We start from the raw sequence: 16,465 nt of genomic DNA on the forward strand, positions 1-16,465 counted from the left end.
GCTAAAATATTGTAAACAATAAAATAGATTACAATATTGCATACCTTCAGGCGTTTTTTTAGTGCTCCTGGGTGGATGTGACAACAAATGAACTTTAATAAGGTTATTAAAGGTTAAATGCTGAATAGTGATAAAACTATTCGTACCTTTTTTATTTAAAATAATTGGTTAAAGTGATGGTTTAAGTGAAACCTTATGGTGTCTATAAGGTCGAATTGCACTCAATTCTTTTCAGAAAAAATACTTAAAAACCGTTAAGAATTCTGAATTTTTAGCTTAAAAGTAAACGCTCATTCTACCTACTTTCCTGAAATAAACAATGTCAAATACCTCCGATTTGGATACGGAATAACTCACCTCAATGATAGCGCATCTGGCATGGTTTGTACAGAAAAACTCAAAACCCAACGCTGCACTTTTGTCCGGTGCATCATTATACTCGCACGCTTAACTTATCATTCAACAAACGAACTTTGGTCTCGCCTTTCCGGTGGCTTTTCACCCCCCGCCGAGAAGGATGAACGCGCGGAAGCCTTCATATACATTTATTTCCACTCCGACCCTAGGCTCACTGCTATCTGTCACAAATTAATCCCAGACAATAATATGTATGCACAAGCCCACCGGCTCGACCTGGGTATGCCGTTCGATGCCGGACACTGTATTGATCGGATCCGGTGCCGCTGTCATATGTCCGCTACCCGTGGATTGTGATTAATTTTTATATGCAGCTCATAAATCCGGGATCGAGTTATCGAGAAAAGCGCACAACAATATGCCATGCCTGCGAATCATCGTTTCGCTGAGTTGTGACCGCCAGAGCTGTGAGAACATTGGACATACTGCGCCCCATAAAACGTACGCAATAATACCCTCATAAATAGTTGAGCGTGTTGCCGTACTCGCTCAACGATCTCTTCCATGCTTTGTGATGGATTCGGCCAGGAAAGTGGCAGCGTTCTCGTTTCGATGCAGCCATTAGTATATCACGCGCTTTTCATTACGACCTATTTTTGTTCATTAAAAAACAACAACCTGCCCCATCGGTTTAGGTTCCCAGCCAGCCAGACAGCTTGGATTGGATGGATGTTCTCATGACCGACGGTAGCATATGGTTCAGCAGAATCAATGGACTTCAGCTCACACAAACACACACACACACACACTCCAGCGGACAATTCGACACGACAATTCGCAAGGCAACTTCACAACCATCATCATCGTCGCGTACGCGTATGCTTGCGGCCGGTCAAATAACTGACCGTAACTGGTGACAAATTAATTAGCGTAAACACGCAACGCGACCCAGTACACCTGTGCCGGTCTTAATTAGTTCGTTGAAACAAGCGAATGATGTTCTCATGGAATGGAAACGCTCGGTGCTTTGGATTTGAGATAACCATTGTTTGGAACTAAATGTAGCTTTAATGAAAGATAAGGCAAGGATTTTTTAACGTACGCAGCCATAATTTTTATGGTAGCTACTTAAAGCAAAAAAACAATGATAATCCAGTGCATTGGGCCGATATAAATACTCCAGCAATAGAAGAAAAAAAAACGACCAAATTCAACTTATCTTATCAATGTAATAAGATGCTGTCAATAAAAAAAAACATACTTTATCTCTACTGTTGCTACTGATTTTGTACGAGCCAGATACGTTTTTCGTCTGCTGATAACGATGTGATATGTATTGCTGCATTTAGGTGCGTGTGAAACGCTTATATTTAAATTTACAATTGATAATTTTATTCCCACTCAATGGTTTTCAACCTTACGGTACCGACTGTACCACCTCGTTCACCGAGCACAGACCCTGGTAGCGCGAGTCCTGTCCCGTCGTGCAGCCCTCCGCCGTGGTACCGCGCACATAAACGGGCTGGTTGACGATGTTGGTGAACGAGTAGTTGCACACGAAGTAGTACGTGATCCACATGCCATCCTGCAGCCAGTTCTGCATCGCACATCCAACCGCCCAGGTGCGATCGCTGGCGATCTGCGTAAAGTGTCCGATGGCGGGTCTGCACAGCAAACGCACCCGATGAAAAGGTTATTAAACACTCAACTCCAAACACACTGGTGTCCAGCTGCATACTTACCCCACATGGTTGCTCGGGTAGGAGTCGATGTGTCCGGTAGTTGTATCGAAATGCTCATCCCACCACATGCGCACGAAATCGTTGATCAGCGTCTCGACCGTAATCGTTTGGCCGAAGAACTGCTTGATCGCAAGGTTCTGACCAGCCCAGCGGAAATCAACCGTGTTGCGGCACCGATCGTGCTGGAAAACACAGGACCGGGCATTGTGGCCGGCCTGCGAGGCCAGCTCGTCGTCCCACACCAGCGTCGGCATCCGGCGGGCCGGGAAGAACGGGCTCAGACGGCCAGTTGCAATCAACGAACGACGGCTGTTGTGCTGGTCAAGGATGAGCGACCTGAGGCTCGCCGTAATCGGCACCACGACCGGCGACCGGCCGAAGCATTGCGGACCACCACTGAGCGGTGGAGGATTGCAGCCAACATTGGGGATACCGCTGCTGCACAGGTTCGCCGTGCAGTAGTCGAACGAGTAGATGCTGTCGATCAGACCGATCAGCAGAAGGGAGGCTATAATTTAGGAGAAACAGAGGGAGAGAGAGAAAACAAAATCTCAATGTTAGTAGCTGCAAAGGAGTCTTATGTGTGTAAAAGGTGTGCAGAAGCAGTACCGAGAATAAAACGAAACATTTTGTGAGTGTCACTGCTGGACTTCAACTACACTTTCGGAAGGGTATGCTTTGGTTTGTATGTCAGTGAGTACCAGGCAGAGCATTTATACCTCATCTTGGAACCACAATCAGAGCACTTAACCACCATGTACGAAGATAAGCCACCCATTATCAATGTGTGCAGATTTCAGATTTCCAAAGAATTGCCTTGTATCAATGAAAGTTATCGGTAAACACTCATTTATGCGATGCTTTTATCTCACCTTCGTAGAACTCGTTTGCAACAGCTGGGGATTAGTCGATTTGATGAATTTTTAAGCAATCTTCATTGCCGCCGGGTTGCTGATTCTTGGAACTTTGCCTTCGGGGTTGGTCTTTCATATCAAATCAAACCGTTCATTCATGCCGGCAGCCGAAGGGTAATGCAACTGTGTCATTTTGTTATCAAACAACAACTTTTTTGCACCAGACGACATGGATTAACTAATACGGAACATAGCAGCACCGCATCGGACTTGCCAGGTGCATTGGAGAGTAGTGTAACAGTAATTAAACCAACCGTGTTGGCCGCAACTGAGTTTTTTGTCAGGAGAAATTGAAGACATTTTAGCACTGTGACAGGGTATAGGAGATGACTGAATGCTTGGCTAGAATGGCTTAACAACCAAAGAACAATTTCATTTCATTCACCTCTTGAAGGAAGCTTTACAGTAGTAAATAAAATACAATTACCTCGAAATAGTACAACCACTTTAGTGTCTAGAAGTCATCGTATCGCAGAGACTCCGCCAGGGAATTACTTATTTTTTATGTTATGACATCATGCAACAAACAGTCGAGACATTGTCCCGACAGATTCAGTGAAACTAAGAACCTTCTCTTTGATCTTTGTGTTAAACAATCTCTTTGAGATCAGCAACAGATGCCTTGAATGACCTTGTCAATAGACATAGCTTGTAAAATACAAATAAAACCCTTGGGCAATCAAAGTTTTGTTGTATTTGTCATATAGATCATACATGAACAGTTGAACCTTCACTACTTAACAGTACATGTAACATGCCTGGTGGATTTGCAACTACTTTACAATGCACGTACCGCAACTGCATCATACAAATAGGCCGTTTGCCTTTTTTTAACCTCCAATTACAACGAATCGAATTAGCTTACTAAAATAATACACTCTTCTCGTATGTACAACATCAGTTCACGTTAAGGTATACCGCACTATGGGTTGGTAATTGAACTTTCTATAACAAGAAAAATCTCCCTTCCCGTTGGCAACGGTAACAACCATAGTGCTGACAATTTCGGAATAAAATTAAATACTTCCAGCTTGCTATGTTGGGCGCAAGTGCTCACAGTCATCTGTCAGTAATAGTGAGCAACAGCACACAAAGTTAAAACATTATTTCTATTTAAATTTTTATTATTTGAATTTGACTTTTGAAAATTAACTTACTTTTCAAAATATTTAAAATCTTTCCCCAAATTATCAATTAAATGAATATATTTTGATGTTTTTATTGAAATAAATTATTACCATTCTGTCACTCATGATGAAAGTTGCACTGTTCGAGTTTTGTTAATAATTTTGTTTTTTTGTGAAGAAGGTTGTAAATTTAGATTCGCACTACACTCGGTGCTGTTAGGCGCTAGTACTAAACATACATAAAAACGGAAAAACACAGCTACAATTGAATTACAACAAGCTTAACTCGGTGTTTTGCTAGCATGCGGATTGTTTGATTCGAAACGTTATAAAATGCCACAGCTGCGTGAATGTAACGTAACAGTGTACTCGGGATTCGGTTAAGTTGAACTAGTGTTTAGGAAAAATGGCCCATCAATGGGATTGGACATTCGGTAGGTGGAATCGAGTTTCCCAAACCATGTTTCGTACCTTGTGTGGACACATTGTGAGAGTCTTATTTGCTTCCCTCTAGTTATGATCGTGAGCTGTCTAGTCGGCGTACTGCAAGCTCAAACTGACTACTGTGCCAATAGCAACTGCCGGAACGGTCGACCAAACGTTGGTTGCAATCCCCCCGCCAGTCCGGGCGGACCGGCCTGCGCTGGTCTGAATCCAGAGGTTAAAACGTTCAGCCCTGAAGAACAAACGTTGATCCTTTCCGAGCACAATAAGCGCCGATCGCAACTGGCGCAGGGTGAACTGAAACCGTTCCAACCAGCCGTTCGTATGCCCACCCTTACCTGGGACGAGGAACTTGCCAAACAGGCTGGCAATAATGCACGCAGCTGTACGTACCAACACGATAGCTGCCGCAACACGCCCGTCTTTGCGTGGGCCGGACAGAACCTTGCGCTGTCGCAATCTTCCGGCATGAACAAAACGGTATCGGAGGTTATAAGCAGCAGCATTGCTTCCTGGTGGAGTGAGCACAACGTTACTAGGGAAGAACAACTCAACACCTATCCATCGAGCTATTCTGGGTAAGTAATTACGAGTAATTGGGATCTCTATGAACTGAAACGATACAGATTGTAATTGGTGTTGTTGTGCTTGCTTCACAGACCTGCCATTGGACATTTCACGCAGATGGCCAGTGATCAGAGCGACAAAATTGGATGTGCCATGCAGAATTGGGTGAGTGACAACTGGCAGACGTACTATTTCGTGTGTAACTATGGCGTCACAAACATTGCTGACCGTCCAGTGTACAAAGCTGGAGCTGTTGCTTCCAAATGTACTACCGGGCGCAATCCGACGCTGCCTGGACTATGTTCAGAATCGGAAACTATCAACCCTGTTCCAAACGAACCTAAAGAACCAAAATAAAGCTATTCGATGACATAAAATACTACCTAACATTATGGTACGATCGTAACCATCTGCTGTAAGAAGATCGTCGTACAAGACTTCAAACAATTAGAGTAATTTTAACGATCGTTAGCTCAACTCAACATACTCTCTGTTTCTTTTTAGTAAGTTAAGTAAGTTAGGAGTAAGTTGCGTCTATTGTATCTATCTCCCGACCTTTTTGACTCGTGTCTAGAGAGCTCAAAGAGAGAAATAATCTACTGTTTCCTTATCTATAATCTACCGTACAATGAACGATAGCCGCAATAATTAGCCACCTTAGTAAGCTAATTTGAACAGTTGTTCTGCTCGTCCGGACATTTGAATAAGCACACATTAACTCATTGAACACAGCCAGACGGAGTTATTGCATTCAAAGCAGTTTCATTGCTAGTGCAGCGTCACAAAGGCAACTGTACGGTGAAATGAAAATTCGAACTTAAAACAACTCGTTACATAAAGAGCTAAGAAGATGTAACGCTTTACGATAAAGATCAGACAGAGATAAGCCCATTCTATTAGTACGTACGTAAAATCCATCAAACCCGTCGGATTCGCGAGTTGCTTCGAAGGTAGATCAGGTTTGTCAACCACATTCAAACAATCTGCAAGAAACCAAACGCTTTTATTAATTATTTAGGGAACTAAGAGATAGCCATTAATACTTCAATATAACGCTTGATGATGGCATTTATGATCATTGTATAATATAAAATAAATAAAATAAACTATTTATTGCAAATTTATTTTGCCACAGGGTTGGCTGCTTTGTCTCTTGAAACACCGTAAAACTCCCTCCCAACGTTTTGTAATGGATAAACGTTACGCTTGAAAAATGATGCTTTCAAAAGTTTGACCTATTGAGTGTTAATTTTGAAATCTAGCATGAATTATATCACTATGGCAATTAGGAAAAGCTAAACCAATTCAAGCTTCATGCCAACTCTGCAGATACAATTGTTTGTTATGATAAACATACTCAACGAAGTTAAATATTTCGTGAATAGGAGTTGTAATAGTTTTATGAACTGTTTTTATTTATTTTAATTCATAAGAAACAAAAAAATTCAAAAGCCTTGTTTTCGGCACAACCCAGATGATAATTATACTTCCATTGATAGACCGAAACTTTCCGTCTTGAACTGGCAAGTGGGACAATATTGCAATTAAAACTTAAATAAATGTTGACTAAAGCTGAAATTTGAAAAACTACTCGTTTAAATCAATATTTCCTACTCATAACTAACTTTGATGTATTATCTGTTTTGTACGATTTGATGTTTATTTTATGCCCGATAAAGTATTTCCATACTTTATAATGTTTACTTCGAAATCATTATCATTCCTCTAGCAGTGTTCGTGTTTTGAAAATTGTCTTGCAAGCTAAAGATGGCTGTAAAGTTTAGGTTCGCACAATACTCATACGCACATTACACTTGATAAAATACGGCATATTATTTGCTCACGTACAACATCCATTTCACATGCGAACGTCTGTGTGGTGTTAGTCGGTATATACATAACAACAGAAACACACTGCTACTATTGGAGTAGAACGAGCACATCGCGGTATTTCGTGGGTATGCAAATTGTTTGTTTCGAAACGTTATAAAATGCCACAGCTGCGCAAGTGTAACGTTACAGTGAACTCGGATTTTGGTTGAGGTGCACCAGTGTTTAGGAAAAATGGCATCATGGATATTCGGTAGGTGTACGCGATCTTCATCCTATGTACCTTGTGAGGACACATTGTGAGAGTCTTATTTGCTTCCCTCTAGTGGCAATTGTGAGCTGTCTGGTAAGTGGACTGCAGGCTCAAATCAACTACTGTAGCACTAGCTACTGCCGGAACGGTCGTCAGAACGTTGGTTGCAATCCTCCAGGCATCCCGGGAGGACCGGCCTGCGCTGGGTTGAAACCCATGGTTATAACGATCAACTCTACGCTACAAACGTTGATCCTTTCCGAGCACAATACGCGCCGATCGCAACTAGCTCTAGGTCAACTGAAACCGTTCCTGCCGGCCGTTCGTATGCCCACCCTTACCTGGGACGAGGAACTTGCCAAACAGGCTGGTAATAATGCACGCAGCTGCCAGTACCAACATGATAGCTGCCGTAACACGCCCGTCTATGCGTGGGCTGGACAAAATATTGCACTGGCGCAGTATTCCCGCATGACCAATACGATATCGCAGCTAATAAGCTCCAACATCGCTTCCTGGTGGAATGAGTACAGCTTTACTAAGCAGGAACAACTCAACTCCTATCCATCGAGCAATTCTGGGTAAGTAATCACGGGTAATTGGGATCTCTATGAACTGAAACGATACTGATTGTTACTTGTGATGTTGTGCTTGCTTCGCAGACCTGCCATTGGACATTTCACACAGATGGCAAGTGACCAGACCGCCAAGATTGGGTGTGCCATGCAGAATTGGGTGAATGGCAACTGGCAGACGTACTACTTCGTGTGTAACTATGCTGTCACCAACATTATTGACCGTCCAGTCTACAAAGCTGGAGCGGTTGCTTCGAAATGTACTACGGGTCGCAATCCAACGCTACCTGGACTGTGCTCAGTATCAGAAACTATCAAACCTGTTCCAAACTAATTTAATGCAGCAAAATAAAGCAATCCAATGATATGAAATGCCACTCAAAACTATTGTATGAACCTGAACATCGTAGCTGAATTGCAGTCAATCTATATCTCAACTCAATACACTTTCTTCCTACCTGATATTATTTGAACGTGCGTCTGTTCTGCGTGGTTTTAGATACATCTCTCCAATTTACTGCTTACTTGTCTATCCTCTGACGCACAATGAATGTTGCCAACAATACGTAACCACTTTATTTAGCTTATTTGAACAGTTGTTCCTCAGATATTAGAATAAGCACACATTTGGGAACCATTTCCATCTGAACTCATCATAACCTGCCAGCAGGCGGTTTTGCCGGTAGAACGATTTTATTACTATATCAACCTCGTATTAAAGTAACAGTGGAATGCAAATTCGAGCTTAGAACGGGCCGTTACATAAAGGGCAAAGAAGATGTAACGCTTAGTCACAAAGATCGGACAAAGAAAAGCCCATTCGATCAGTTGCTTACGTACATAACTCCTCTCGAACCTGTCGGATGAAGATTTGTGAGTTGTTTGACAAATGTTAGCTTGAATAAGCCAGGTATGTCAAACTTTATGTCTTTGTAAATAACCAGTTTTTCGCAACTTGTATTGATAATAAAAGAAAAAAGGAACTAACATCTACAACATCCCGTTGTAAAATTAAAGCAAATTAAAGTAAAATGAATTGAGAGGATAGATTTATTGCAAATATATTTTACTGGTTCTTGCTTGTTTTTGATTGTTTGTTCTTTTAATGTAACATGAAACCATTATTTTGAAAAGACGATGATGACCTCAAATTGTTTTACCGTGAAGCAAAAACTTTTGTAACCTATATTGAGTGATAATTTTGAAAGAATTTTAATATCTACCATAAGTCTCGTGTTAGTTAATTATTTTACAATCCAATTTGCATACTTTTACCATTGACAATATTTAAACTAAGCTTTGCCTGAATACCGTTGAACCGGAATAACATTTTATGGTCCAAACATCAATTTTTCTATCCAAATAAAGTTGTCATGCTATAAATCCTCCTCTAATGTTTACCACCAATAATTTCGTGTAGCGCCCATCGACGGAATGTGTTCGACATACCTGTCTGAAGCGATTGGAATTTTCTCATTATCTTTACGGCGCCCTTTTACGAGATTTGTTCACGTCTTGGCTAACGATACTTAAATTCGCATTTGCAACGTTCAACCTAGAACGCTAGCTTGCGCTACATATAAAAGACAGTTTCCCTAGGCGTGGGACGTTTATTTACGTATTCGTAGATCGCCGCTCAACCCGTACACACGACGACGATGCATTATTCATCCTCCAGTGAGTGTATTATACACGTAGAAGTATATCGCGCGAATCTCCATCTCCTGTGCTTTGTAGTGAAAGTTTTCGATTGTTTCTTGCAGGCACACTGGCTCTACTGTTTCTCGCGCTCGTCCGCAACAGTCACCAGCAGTCCTGGAACTACTACTGTGAGGCGGACTTTTGCGAGCCGGGGCTGAAAAACGTTGGCTGTGATCCGCCACCCGCAGAAGGGGGGCCAGCCTGCAGTGGAAAGCAGGCCGAAAGTGTGAACTTCAACTTTGTCGTACAGGCGGCAATTGTGAACGAGCATAATCGACTGCGCTCCCTGCTGGCCACGGGCCGGTTGGGTAAGTTTGCTCCCGCTTCCCGCATGCCGCAGCTCGTGTGGGACACGGAGCTGGCGAACCAAGCCGAACGCAACGTGCGCTCGTGTGTCTACGGGCACGATGAGTGTCGCAATACGGCCCAGTTCCGGTTCGTGGGCCAGAACATTGCCATCGTTCGCTATTCCGGCCCGCGGAAAAGTGTGCTGGAGCTGTTGCACGAGGAAATATACGGCTGGTGGAGTGAGGCTAACAGTACGACGCAAGCCAACCTTAGGCGATTTCCCTCCGAAGAGCCGTTGTAAGTGCACTCTACGAAGTCGAAGTCACCCAACGGCTAATAAAGCTTTTTCCTTTCCCTTTTCTCAGATCGCAAATTGGACACTTCACGCAGATGGTTAGCGATCGGACGTGGAAAATGGGCTGTGCCGCCCAACAGTGGACGGAGAACAAGGTGTTCAACGTGCTTTACTTCGTGTGTAACTACTCTTTCACCAACATGGTAGGCGAACCGGTGTATGTGGCAGGGCCTCCAGCGTCCCGTTGTGCTACCGGGGAAGATAAACTGTATCCCGGGTTGTGTTTGAAATCGGAGCGAATTTATTCCACACCCTTTGCGGTTGTTAACTAATCGTGTAATCGTTTTGCTAGACATTTCTTATATTTATGTTACCGTTTAGATTTTAGTTTTCGATAAAAAAAATATACTGCCCTCTTCAAGTGCTAAAAAAAACAAAAGTGTTTAATACACTAGCAATCATTGTATTTCAATAGTAAAGAAAACAGTATTAAGGAAGGAAGCATGCCTTTAAAACGATTCATCTTTATTCAGACACGAAAAATACTGATACGCCAAATACAAATCTGAAAGTTTTTCTATAAGAATCGAAAACGGCTCGTGTTAATTTCGTATTCAGGGAAATTCTCATTGTTATTTATTTTAATTCACAAATATTGTAAAATCTCATAGAAATCCGATCCATTTTGTACGCCTAAATGTATGCTAAACATTCACACAGCACACAATTCCAATTATAAACTGCAATAATGATCCAGTGCATTCAGCAATGCAGTGGTGAACGTTTTGAAAGTTTTATTTTTTTATTATGAATCAATCAGCATTTTGTTGAGTGGTATGCTTTGTATTGAATTTTAGCCTTTATCGATTTTATTCATGCGTTGTCACTTTTATGTGCATTGAATTGATCCATAGTTTAGCATAATTTTAATGATAGTGTCAAATGCGTGCGAACAGACCTATTAAATAAACTGGGATAAAGCGCAGACAGGAAGAAAACACCTTATGTAACAAGATTGCAAGGTTGAAAATAGATTTCAAAGAACCACTAACATCTCAATTAAAAAAAAACAAACAAATAAAAATTAAACAAACCTAAAAACTCAGCAAATTATATCGAATATCTTCACATCAAACAAAACAACTTCTTCTACAAGGTTTTAAAAGCATAACATTTATGTTATCTACCCGAAAGAGATCAATAGAATAGCTGATCTCTTAGGAGTTCGTTACTATATCAAGGCCAAGTAAATAAGATGTAAGTTAAACTATTTACTCCAACATTAGCTATTCATCCTGTATAACCTATTAATAGAAATAACCGAACAACAACCATCCCCAACAAGAACCATTTTATTCTACAAAATTCCCAGTCTTATCTTCCGTACCTGTTGTGCAACCGGATACCAACGAAATCAATTTTACGATATGAACTAGCCATAAAACAACAACCCAGAGCAACATATTTCACATTGCACGCCACAACGGAGCTCATCCAAACAACGGACGTTGAAACATTTGCACGCTTGGCAGGCGATATGATGTGACAATCATTGCGCGAGAAAGCTTTTATTGGAACAGCTGTGCAGAGTACACGTGAGCTTGAGGAAACATCAAACAAGAGCATGCAAACGGAGCTGATCTTTGATCGGTATAAAAGATCTCCCATCCTGTGTACCGACCTATCAATACGTTCACAATGGCCATCTGGATAGCTTGTTGTAAGTTCTTTAGGAGAGGAGAGGAGTTTTTTTTTATAATTCTCAATGACATTTCTATTCTATTCCTTTACTCCACTTCCAGCTACACTCCTGCTGGCTGTCCTCTCGGTGGTCAGCGCCGGCGGGCAATACTGTAGCAGCGATCTTTGCCCGCGCGGTGGTCCACACGTTGGCTGCAATCCACCCAGCTCCTCGGGCGGACCAACGTGCCAGGGCAAGCAGAAAGCACGGAAAGTGCTGCTAACACCGGCCCTGCAAGCCTACATCATGGACGAGCACAATCTGAACCGCTCGAACATTGCGCTCGGCCGGATCCGGCCCTACCCATCGGCGGTCAAGATGCCGACGCTTACCTGGGACCCGGAGCTGGCCTCGCTGGCCGACGCGAATGCACGCTCCTGCAACTACGGTCACGATCGGTGCCGGGCGACGAAGAAGTTCCCGTACGCCGGGCAAAACATTGCCATCACGCAGTTCTTCGGCTACCGGTTCACCGAGAAGGATCTGATCCACAAGTTTGTGTCGAGCTGGTGGAGCGAATATCTGGATGCACGCCCCGAGCACGTGCAAAAGTATCCATCGTCGTACAGTGGGTAGGTAGAGCATGTCTTTTTTCGATTCAGGGAAAGTTGTCTCTTTAAAGAGTTTTTTCGTACTTTTCCTGCGTCCAGAAAACCGATCGGACACTTCACCCAGATTGCCAGCGATCGTAGCACGAAGGTAGGCTGCTCCATGTGGTACTGGAAGGATGGACAGATGGATGTGTATTACTTCGTGTGCAACTACTCCTTTACCAACATCATGGATCGTTCGGTTTACCAGTCTGGGCCAACCGCGTCGCAGTGCAAAACGGGACGGAACTCCAAATTCCCCGGACTCTGCAACGCCAGCGAAGAGCCCCGCTCGATTATGGATCCTTAGGCGAACAAGCAGTAAGAAGTTTGGCAACTTAAAAGATCTTAGAATTGGCTTACAAATGTAGACAAATCTTAGAATAGCTCAAAGCAGAAATTAAATCCCTTGATCCGTTTCAATCCAATATCAACTACAAACATCCTGAATCTACATTGAATGACACTAATCCGGTCCTAACCGATCTCTCTTAATCATCAACAACGACGGATGATGGGAGAATCAGCGCGAACAGATGTCATTCCCGAAACAACACCCGACAACTAATCATCCTCACGAGTCATCCCGCCATCGTCTGGGGGCAGCTGGTGTTGACACAAAGACTCCGTGCCTGAATTTACGACCACTCGACGGACGTATGTCCTTCGTTCACAGCGAGATGCACGAGTAAATGGAACCGAAAGGCACACGAAAAATAGTTTCCCATTAGCATAACCCAGGCTTTGGTAACTACTACTTCTACTACTTTTCCTGCTACCGCCAACTTGACAGGACATCTCGATCTCGAACGTTCCCAAAATAAATCAATGTTCACCCTGCAAAACGGGAAGCGCGCACACGTTCCCACGTGCGACAAAAGTTCACTGTGCAGTGTACAAAGTAGCAGCGCGTTGCAGAATCTGCCACACTGCCACGTCGTCTCGCGAATGAGATTATTCCCGGGTGTTCTGCCAGTCTGCTGGACCTGCCCGACTTGCCCATTGTTGCATGCGCTCAGGCGTCAGGCGTAGCATAGGGTATAATTTATTCGGAAACGGGGTTTCCTTTATCGTCTCGAAAACTCTACCTTACCCAACACACACACACACGACAAGCTTCACAGACGACTTCCGACCGAAACCGACCGTCCTTGCTGCCGGTTTCAAAATGCAGTTTCACTCTCGCTTTTGCCAATGCTTCTCTTTGTATGCAGCTCTCTGTTCTCCAGACTCGTGAGCTTGGTGTGTTGTTTCCCTGGCACCTGATACGATTTGTGTGCAGCTTAAACGCTTCCACCAGCGACCAGGATGCCCAAAAGCTAAACAGGAAGAGGACACATCGTACGGTTTTTATGCTGTTTTCCCGCTCCGCATCACCTCCGCTCCGCATCACGTACAAACGCATCGTTGCGACTTGCAGACGATGGCAGTTAGGTTCGTTTTTTATAATTGGAATTTATCTTCCAACAATCTCTTGCTCTCTCTCTCTCTCTCTCTCTCTTTTTCACTCCTACCATCACCTTGCAGGCGGAACAGTGAAACCACCCCGTCTAGACGGAATTTTGGCATTCCGAGACGAAAAGATTTGTCTACAGTGCAACGGCGAGAAGAAAACCGGGAACCACGGGACGGAGTGATTGTCTGTTTTTTGTTCTTTTGCTTTCCTGCGCCATACTGGGCTACCCCGGTGAAACTTTGCCCATGCCACCGAAATGCAGGCGTGATTTTAGTGGCGTGGGTCAGGTGGCCCTTTTTGACCGGTGGGCTGTGTAGGTCAGTCGTGGATGGCAAATCACCCGTCGTCCCGTCTGTTCGTTGGTAATCGAATTTATTCATCCGTCTAACGTCCCATTCGTTATGGGCACGCGGTAATGGCAGGTTCGTATGGAATCGATGCGGTAGCCCTACAGCTGCAGAAGATTGTGAATATTCATGGTGGGTGGTTTATGCATTCATAAGGATGCAATTCCCTGCCGGGCGGGGGTGTTCGGGACTTTCGCAGAAAGTTTTCGAACAATGCCATGCTTTTATGGTGAATTTGTGTAAATGAATAGTTCTGGCAAAATGATTGGCACTTCATTACGCTTAAGCTATTAATTGTGTGAATTATATTAAGTATTTTTATTACATAGAGCAAATCAAATCAAAGAATATTGGTCATTGTTTAAAATTCTTATTAAGTTATGCAAAACATATGCATAATGCAATTTTCGTAAAAGTGCTGGATCGTTTTTTTTTAACGCCACATCTTTGCTCATTATAACCAAGCTCACTGCGCCTAAATGTAGGCAAACCTATAAGAGCCTGCGAGTGCAGGGGCGGGCAATTTGTAGTTCGTACGGAGATATTGTTGTTTTGCAAAGTCGAACACATGCATACTTCTTGGTAGTTTATAACCTGTTAATCTTTTAATTAAATTGTTATGTTTTTTTGCAAAAAATGGTAATTTTTAATATATTAATTTTTGTAGTATAACAAAAGAGTGATAATTTAATAATACGTAAGTAATGTACGTTTACATTGAATAATCATTGAAAGTTGAAAAAAAATTAAATACTAGTTGTTCTGGACTAAATTCTGAATCAACTATAAAATAATCAAATAATATATATAATTAAATAATATAATTATTCGTTGCAAAAAATGCCTTAATTGGGCTATAATATGCTAATTAAAATGTTATTTTATTCTATTTAATAACTTTGAGGTGTTGCAGCCGTTTTTTTTATAATTATATAATTGATAATTGATCTATTGTCTGCCTGAAAAAGCACAAGATTCACCAAAAAATGATTAATATAACATGTATCAATCTAGTAAGAAGTTTCTTTTTTATATTTTTATATTTTTAATCTAATGCTCTCTTCGTATCTTACCAAAATGGAACTACAGTACTTCTCATTATGCATTTTTCGTACAATGAACAAATATAAATAATCCACAAATTTCTTCTTCTTTTTTTTCTTCTTCTTTAGGCTAAAAAACCGCTGGCGGTCAAGGAAATTGATTTCCCTCGCTTGCAGGATAGTCAGAGTCCTACGTATGGCGGTCTATTTGGGGCTTGAACCTATGACGGGCATGTTGTTAAGTCGTACGAGTTGACAACTGTATCACAAGACCGGCTTCACGAGATCCATAAACACGTCTATTAAAAAGCTTAATTTCGCATTGCGAGAAACAACTCTCCTGCCTTACTAATACATTTAAGAAGAGTGCACAATTGACGCAAGTAGATCTAGAATAACGAGTCTTTTTAACGGATGAGTCATTTTAACAGATGTTCAATGTACTAATTCAGTAATTCAAAACTTTCTATCGCTTTCGATATTTAACTGACCGTTATAAAGCATGCATTTGTGGAATGTTTCTGTACTAATTCCATCGTTCCATTCCAAACATAAATTTGAATCTTCAATCAAATAAGTGACCAGTTAGAAATGTTAACATAACTCACTAAAACCGTGTATATAGACTTGTATGTTGATTACTATCACTGCTTGATTCGTAAGTTTGATATCTACAATAAAACACGATAAAAGCACAATTCTAACACACAGCTAAATTGAATAAACAATTAACAGTGCCCGTAAAAGGGAACATAAATAGCTTCAATCAAACCTCACAAAGAGTCACGTCCTGTCCGCGCGTGCAAAACAGGCAAGGCTCCAACATCGCCCCACTTTAAGGCAGTGAACAATAATGTCCATCTCGCCCACATCGTGTCGAATGTTCACTTCACTTCCACTGAAGGCACCTATTACAACGGCGCTTACCCTCTCAGCTCTACCTGTGTTGTTTGGGATTTCCTTTGTTATCGTTACACCGCGCACATTCCGCACCTGTAACGATAACAAAAACTCAACCACCTACCTACGTTTCTCCCACCGTTGTGCGGAACTTTACCAGCAATAGTAGGATAATTGACGAAAAAGGCGAAACGATTAAAACCGACCACCGCTGCTCCGGCTTTGTTTTCTTCCTTTCCATTTTCTAGGTCGCATCACTTCCGACGAAAGACCATGACATACAACGCGTACGGAC

At 42.3% G+C, this 16,465-nt stretch overlaps 5 protein-coding genes across 5 annotated transcripts; 4 read left to right on the forward strand and 1 right to left on the reverse strand.

Moving 5' to 3' along the window:
* Positions 1–1,732: 1,732 nt before the first annotated feature.
* LOC1277029 (antigen 5 like allergen Cul n 1) lies at positions 1,733–2,848 on the reverse strand. The gene is made up of 3 exons (XM_061646492.1): positions 2,709–2,848; positions 2,100–2,607; positions 1,733–2,021 (listed from the first exon to the last, which is right to left on the reverse strand). Exons 1-3 carry the CDS (start codon positions 2,725–2,727, stop codon positions 1,775–1,777), a joined length of 774 nt encoding a protein of 257 aa, XP_061502476.1. The 5' UTR covers positions 2,728–2,848; the 3' UTR covers positions 1,733–1,774.
* Positions 2,849–4,423: 1,575 nt separating this feature from the next.
* On the forward strand, positions 4,424–5,538 carry LOC1277030 (venom allergen 3). Its single transcript, XM_316454.3, has 3 exons — positions 4,424–4,574; positions 4,655–5,162; positions 5,244–5,538. Exons 1-3 carry the CDS (start codon positions 4,547–4,549, stop codon positions 5,506–5,508), a joined length of 801 nt encoding a protein of 266 aa, XP_316454.3. The 5' UTR covers positions 4,424–4,546; the 3' UTR covers positions 5,509–5,538.
* A 1,534-nt stretch (positions 5,539–7,072) lies between these two features.
* LOC1277031 (antigen 5 like allergen Cul n 1) lies at positions 7,073–8,193 on the forward strand. The gene is made up of 3 exons (XM_316455.4): positions 7,073–7,234; positions 7,308–7,815; positions 7,897–8,193. Exons 1-3 carry the CDS (start codon positions 7,216–7,218, stop codon positions 8,141–8,143), a joined length of 774 nt encoding a protein of 257 aa, XP_316455.4. The 5' UTR covers positions 7,073–7,215; the 3' UTR covers positions 8,144–8,193.
* Positions 8,194–9,347: 1,154 nt separating this feature from the next.
* Positions 9,348–10,532, forward strand: LOC1277032 (venom allergen 3). Its single transcript, XM_316457.3, has 3 exons — positions 9,348–9,486; positions 9,573–10,095; positions 10,164–10,532. Exons 1-3 carry the CDS (start codon positions 9,468–9,470, stop codon positions 10,423–10,425), a joined length of 804 nt encoding a protein of 267 aa, XP_316457.3. The 5' UTR covers positions 9,348–9,467; the 3' UTR covers positions 10,426–10,532.
* A 1,167-nt stretch (positions 10,533–11,699) lies between these two features.
* On the forward strand, positions 11,700–12,865 carry LOC1277033 (antigen 5 like allergen Cul n 1). The gene is made up of 3 exons (XM_316459.5): positions 11,700–11,813; positions 11,896–12,406; positions 12,485–12,865. Exons 1-3 carry the CDS (start codon positions 11,792–11,794, stop codon positions 12,732–12,734), a joined length of 783 nt encoding a protein of 260 aa, XP_316459.4. The 5' UTR covers positions 11,700–11,791; the 3' UTR covers positions 12,735–12,865.
* The last annotated feature ends 3,600 nt before the right edge of the window (positions 12,866–16,465 follow it).

This window comes from Anopheles gambiae, chromosome 2 (assembly GCF_943734735.2).
Source record: "Anopheles gambiae chromosome 2, idAnoGambNW_F1_1, whole genome shotgun sequence".
Taxonomy (NCBI): domain Eukaryota; kingdom Metazoa; phylum Arthropoda; class Insecta; order Diptera; family Culicidae; genus Anopheles; species Anopheles gambiae.

Excerpts from the sequence above, each read along its gene's own strand:
- LOC1277031 (XM_316455.4), top strand. Across the intron at positions 7,816-7,896 it reads TATCCATCGAGCAATTCTGG|ACCTGCCATTGGACATTTCA; the intron begins GTAAGTAATCAC and ends CTTGCTTCGCAG.
- LOC1277029 (XM_061646492.1), bottom strand. Across the intron at positions 2,022-2,099 it reads TACCCGAGCAACCATGTGGG|ACCCGCCATCGGACACTTTA; the intron begins GTAAGTATGCAG and ends TTTGCTGTGCAG.
- LOC1277032 (XM_316457.3), top strand. Across the intron at positions 10,096-10,163 it reads TTTCCCTCCGAAGAGCCGTT|ATCGCAAATTGGACACTTCA; the intron begins GTAAGTGCACTC and ends CCCTTTTCTCAG.
- LOC1277033 (XM_316459.5), top strand. The coding sequence starts at position 11,792 with ATGGCCATCTGGATAGCTTGTT. Across the intron at positions 11,814-11,895 it reads GGCCATCTGGATAGCTTGTT|CTACACTCCTGCTGGCTGTC; the intron begins GTAAGTTCTTTA and ends CTCCACTTCCAG. Across the intron at positions 12,407-12,484 it reads TATCCATCGTCGTACAGTGG|AAAACCGATCGGACACTTCA; the intron begins GTAGGTAGAGCA and ends TCCTGCGTCCAG.
- LOC1277030 (XM_316454.3), top strand. The coding sequence starts at position 4,547 with ATGGCCCATCAATGGGATTGGACATTCG. Across the intron at positions 4,575-4,654 it reads TCAATGGGATTGGACATTCG|TTATGATCGTGAGCTGTCTA; the intron begins GTAGGTGGAATC and ends GCTTCCCTCTAG. Across the intron at positions 5,163-5,243 it reads TATCCATCGAGCTATTCTGG|ACCTGCCATTGGACATTTCA; the intron begins GTAAGTAATTAC and ends CTTGCTTCACAG.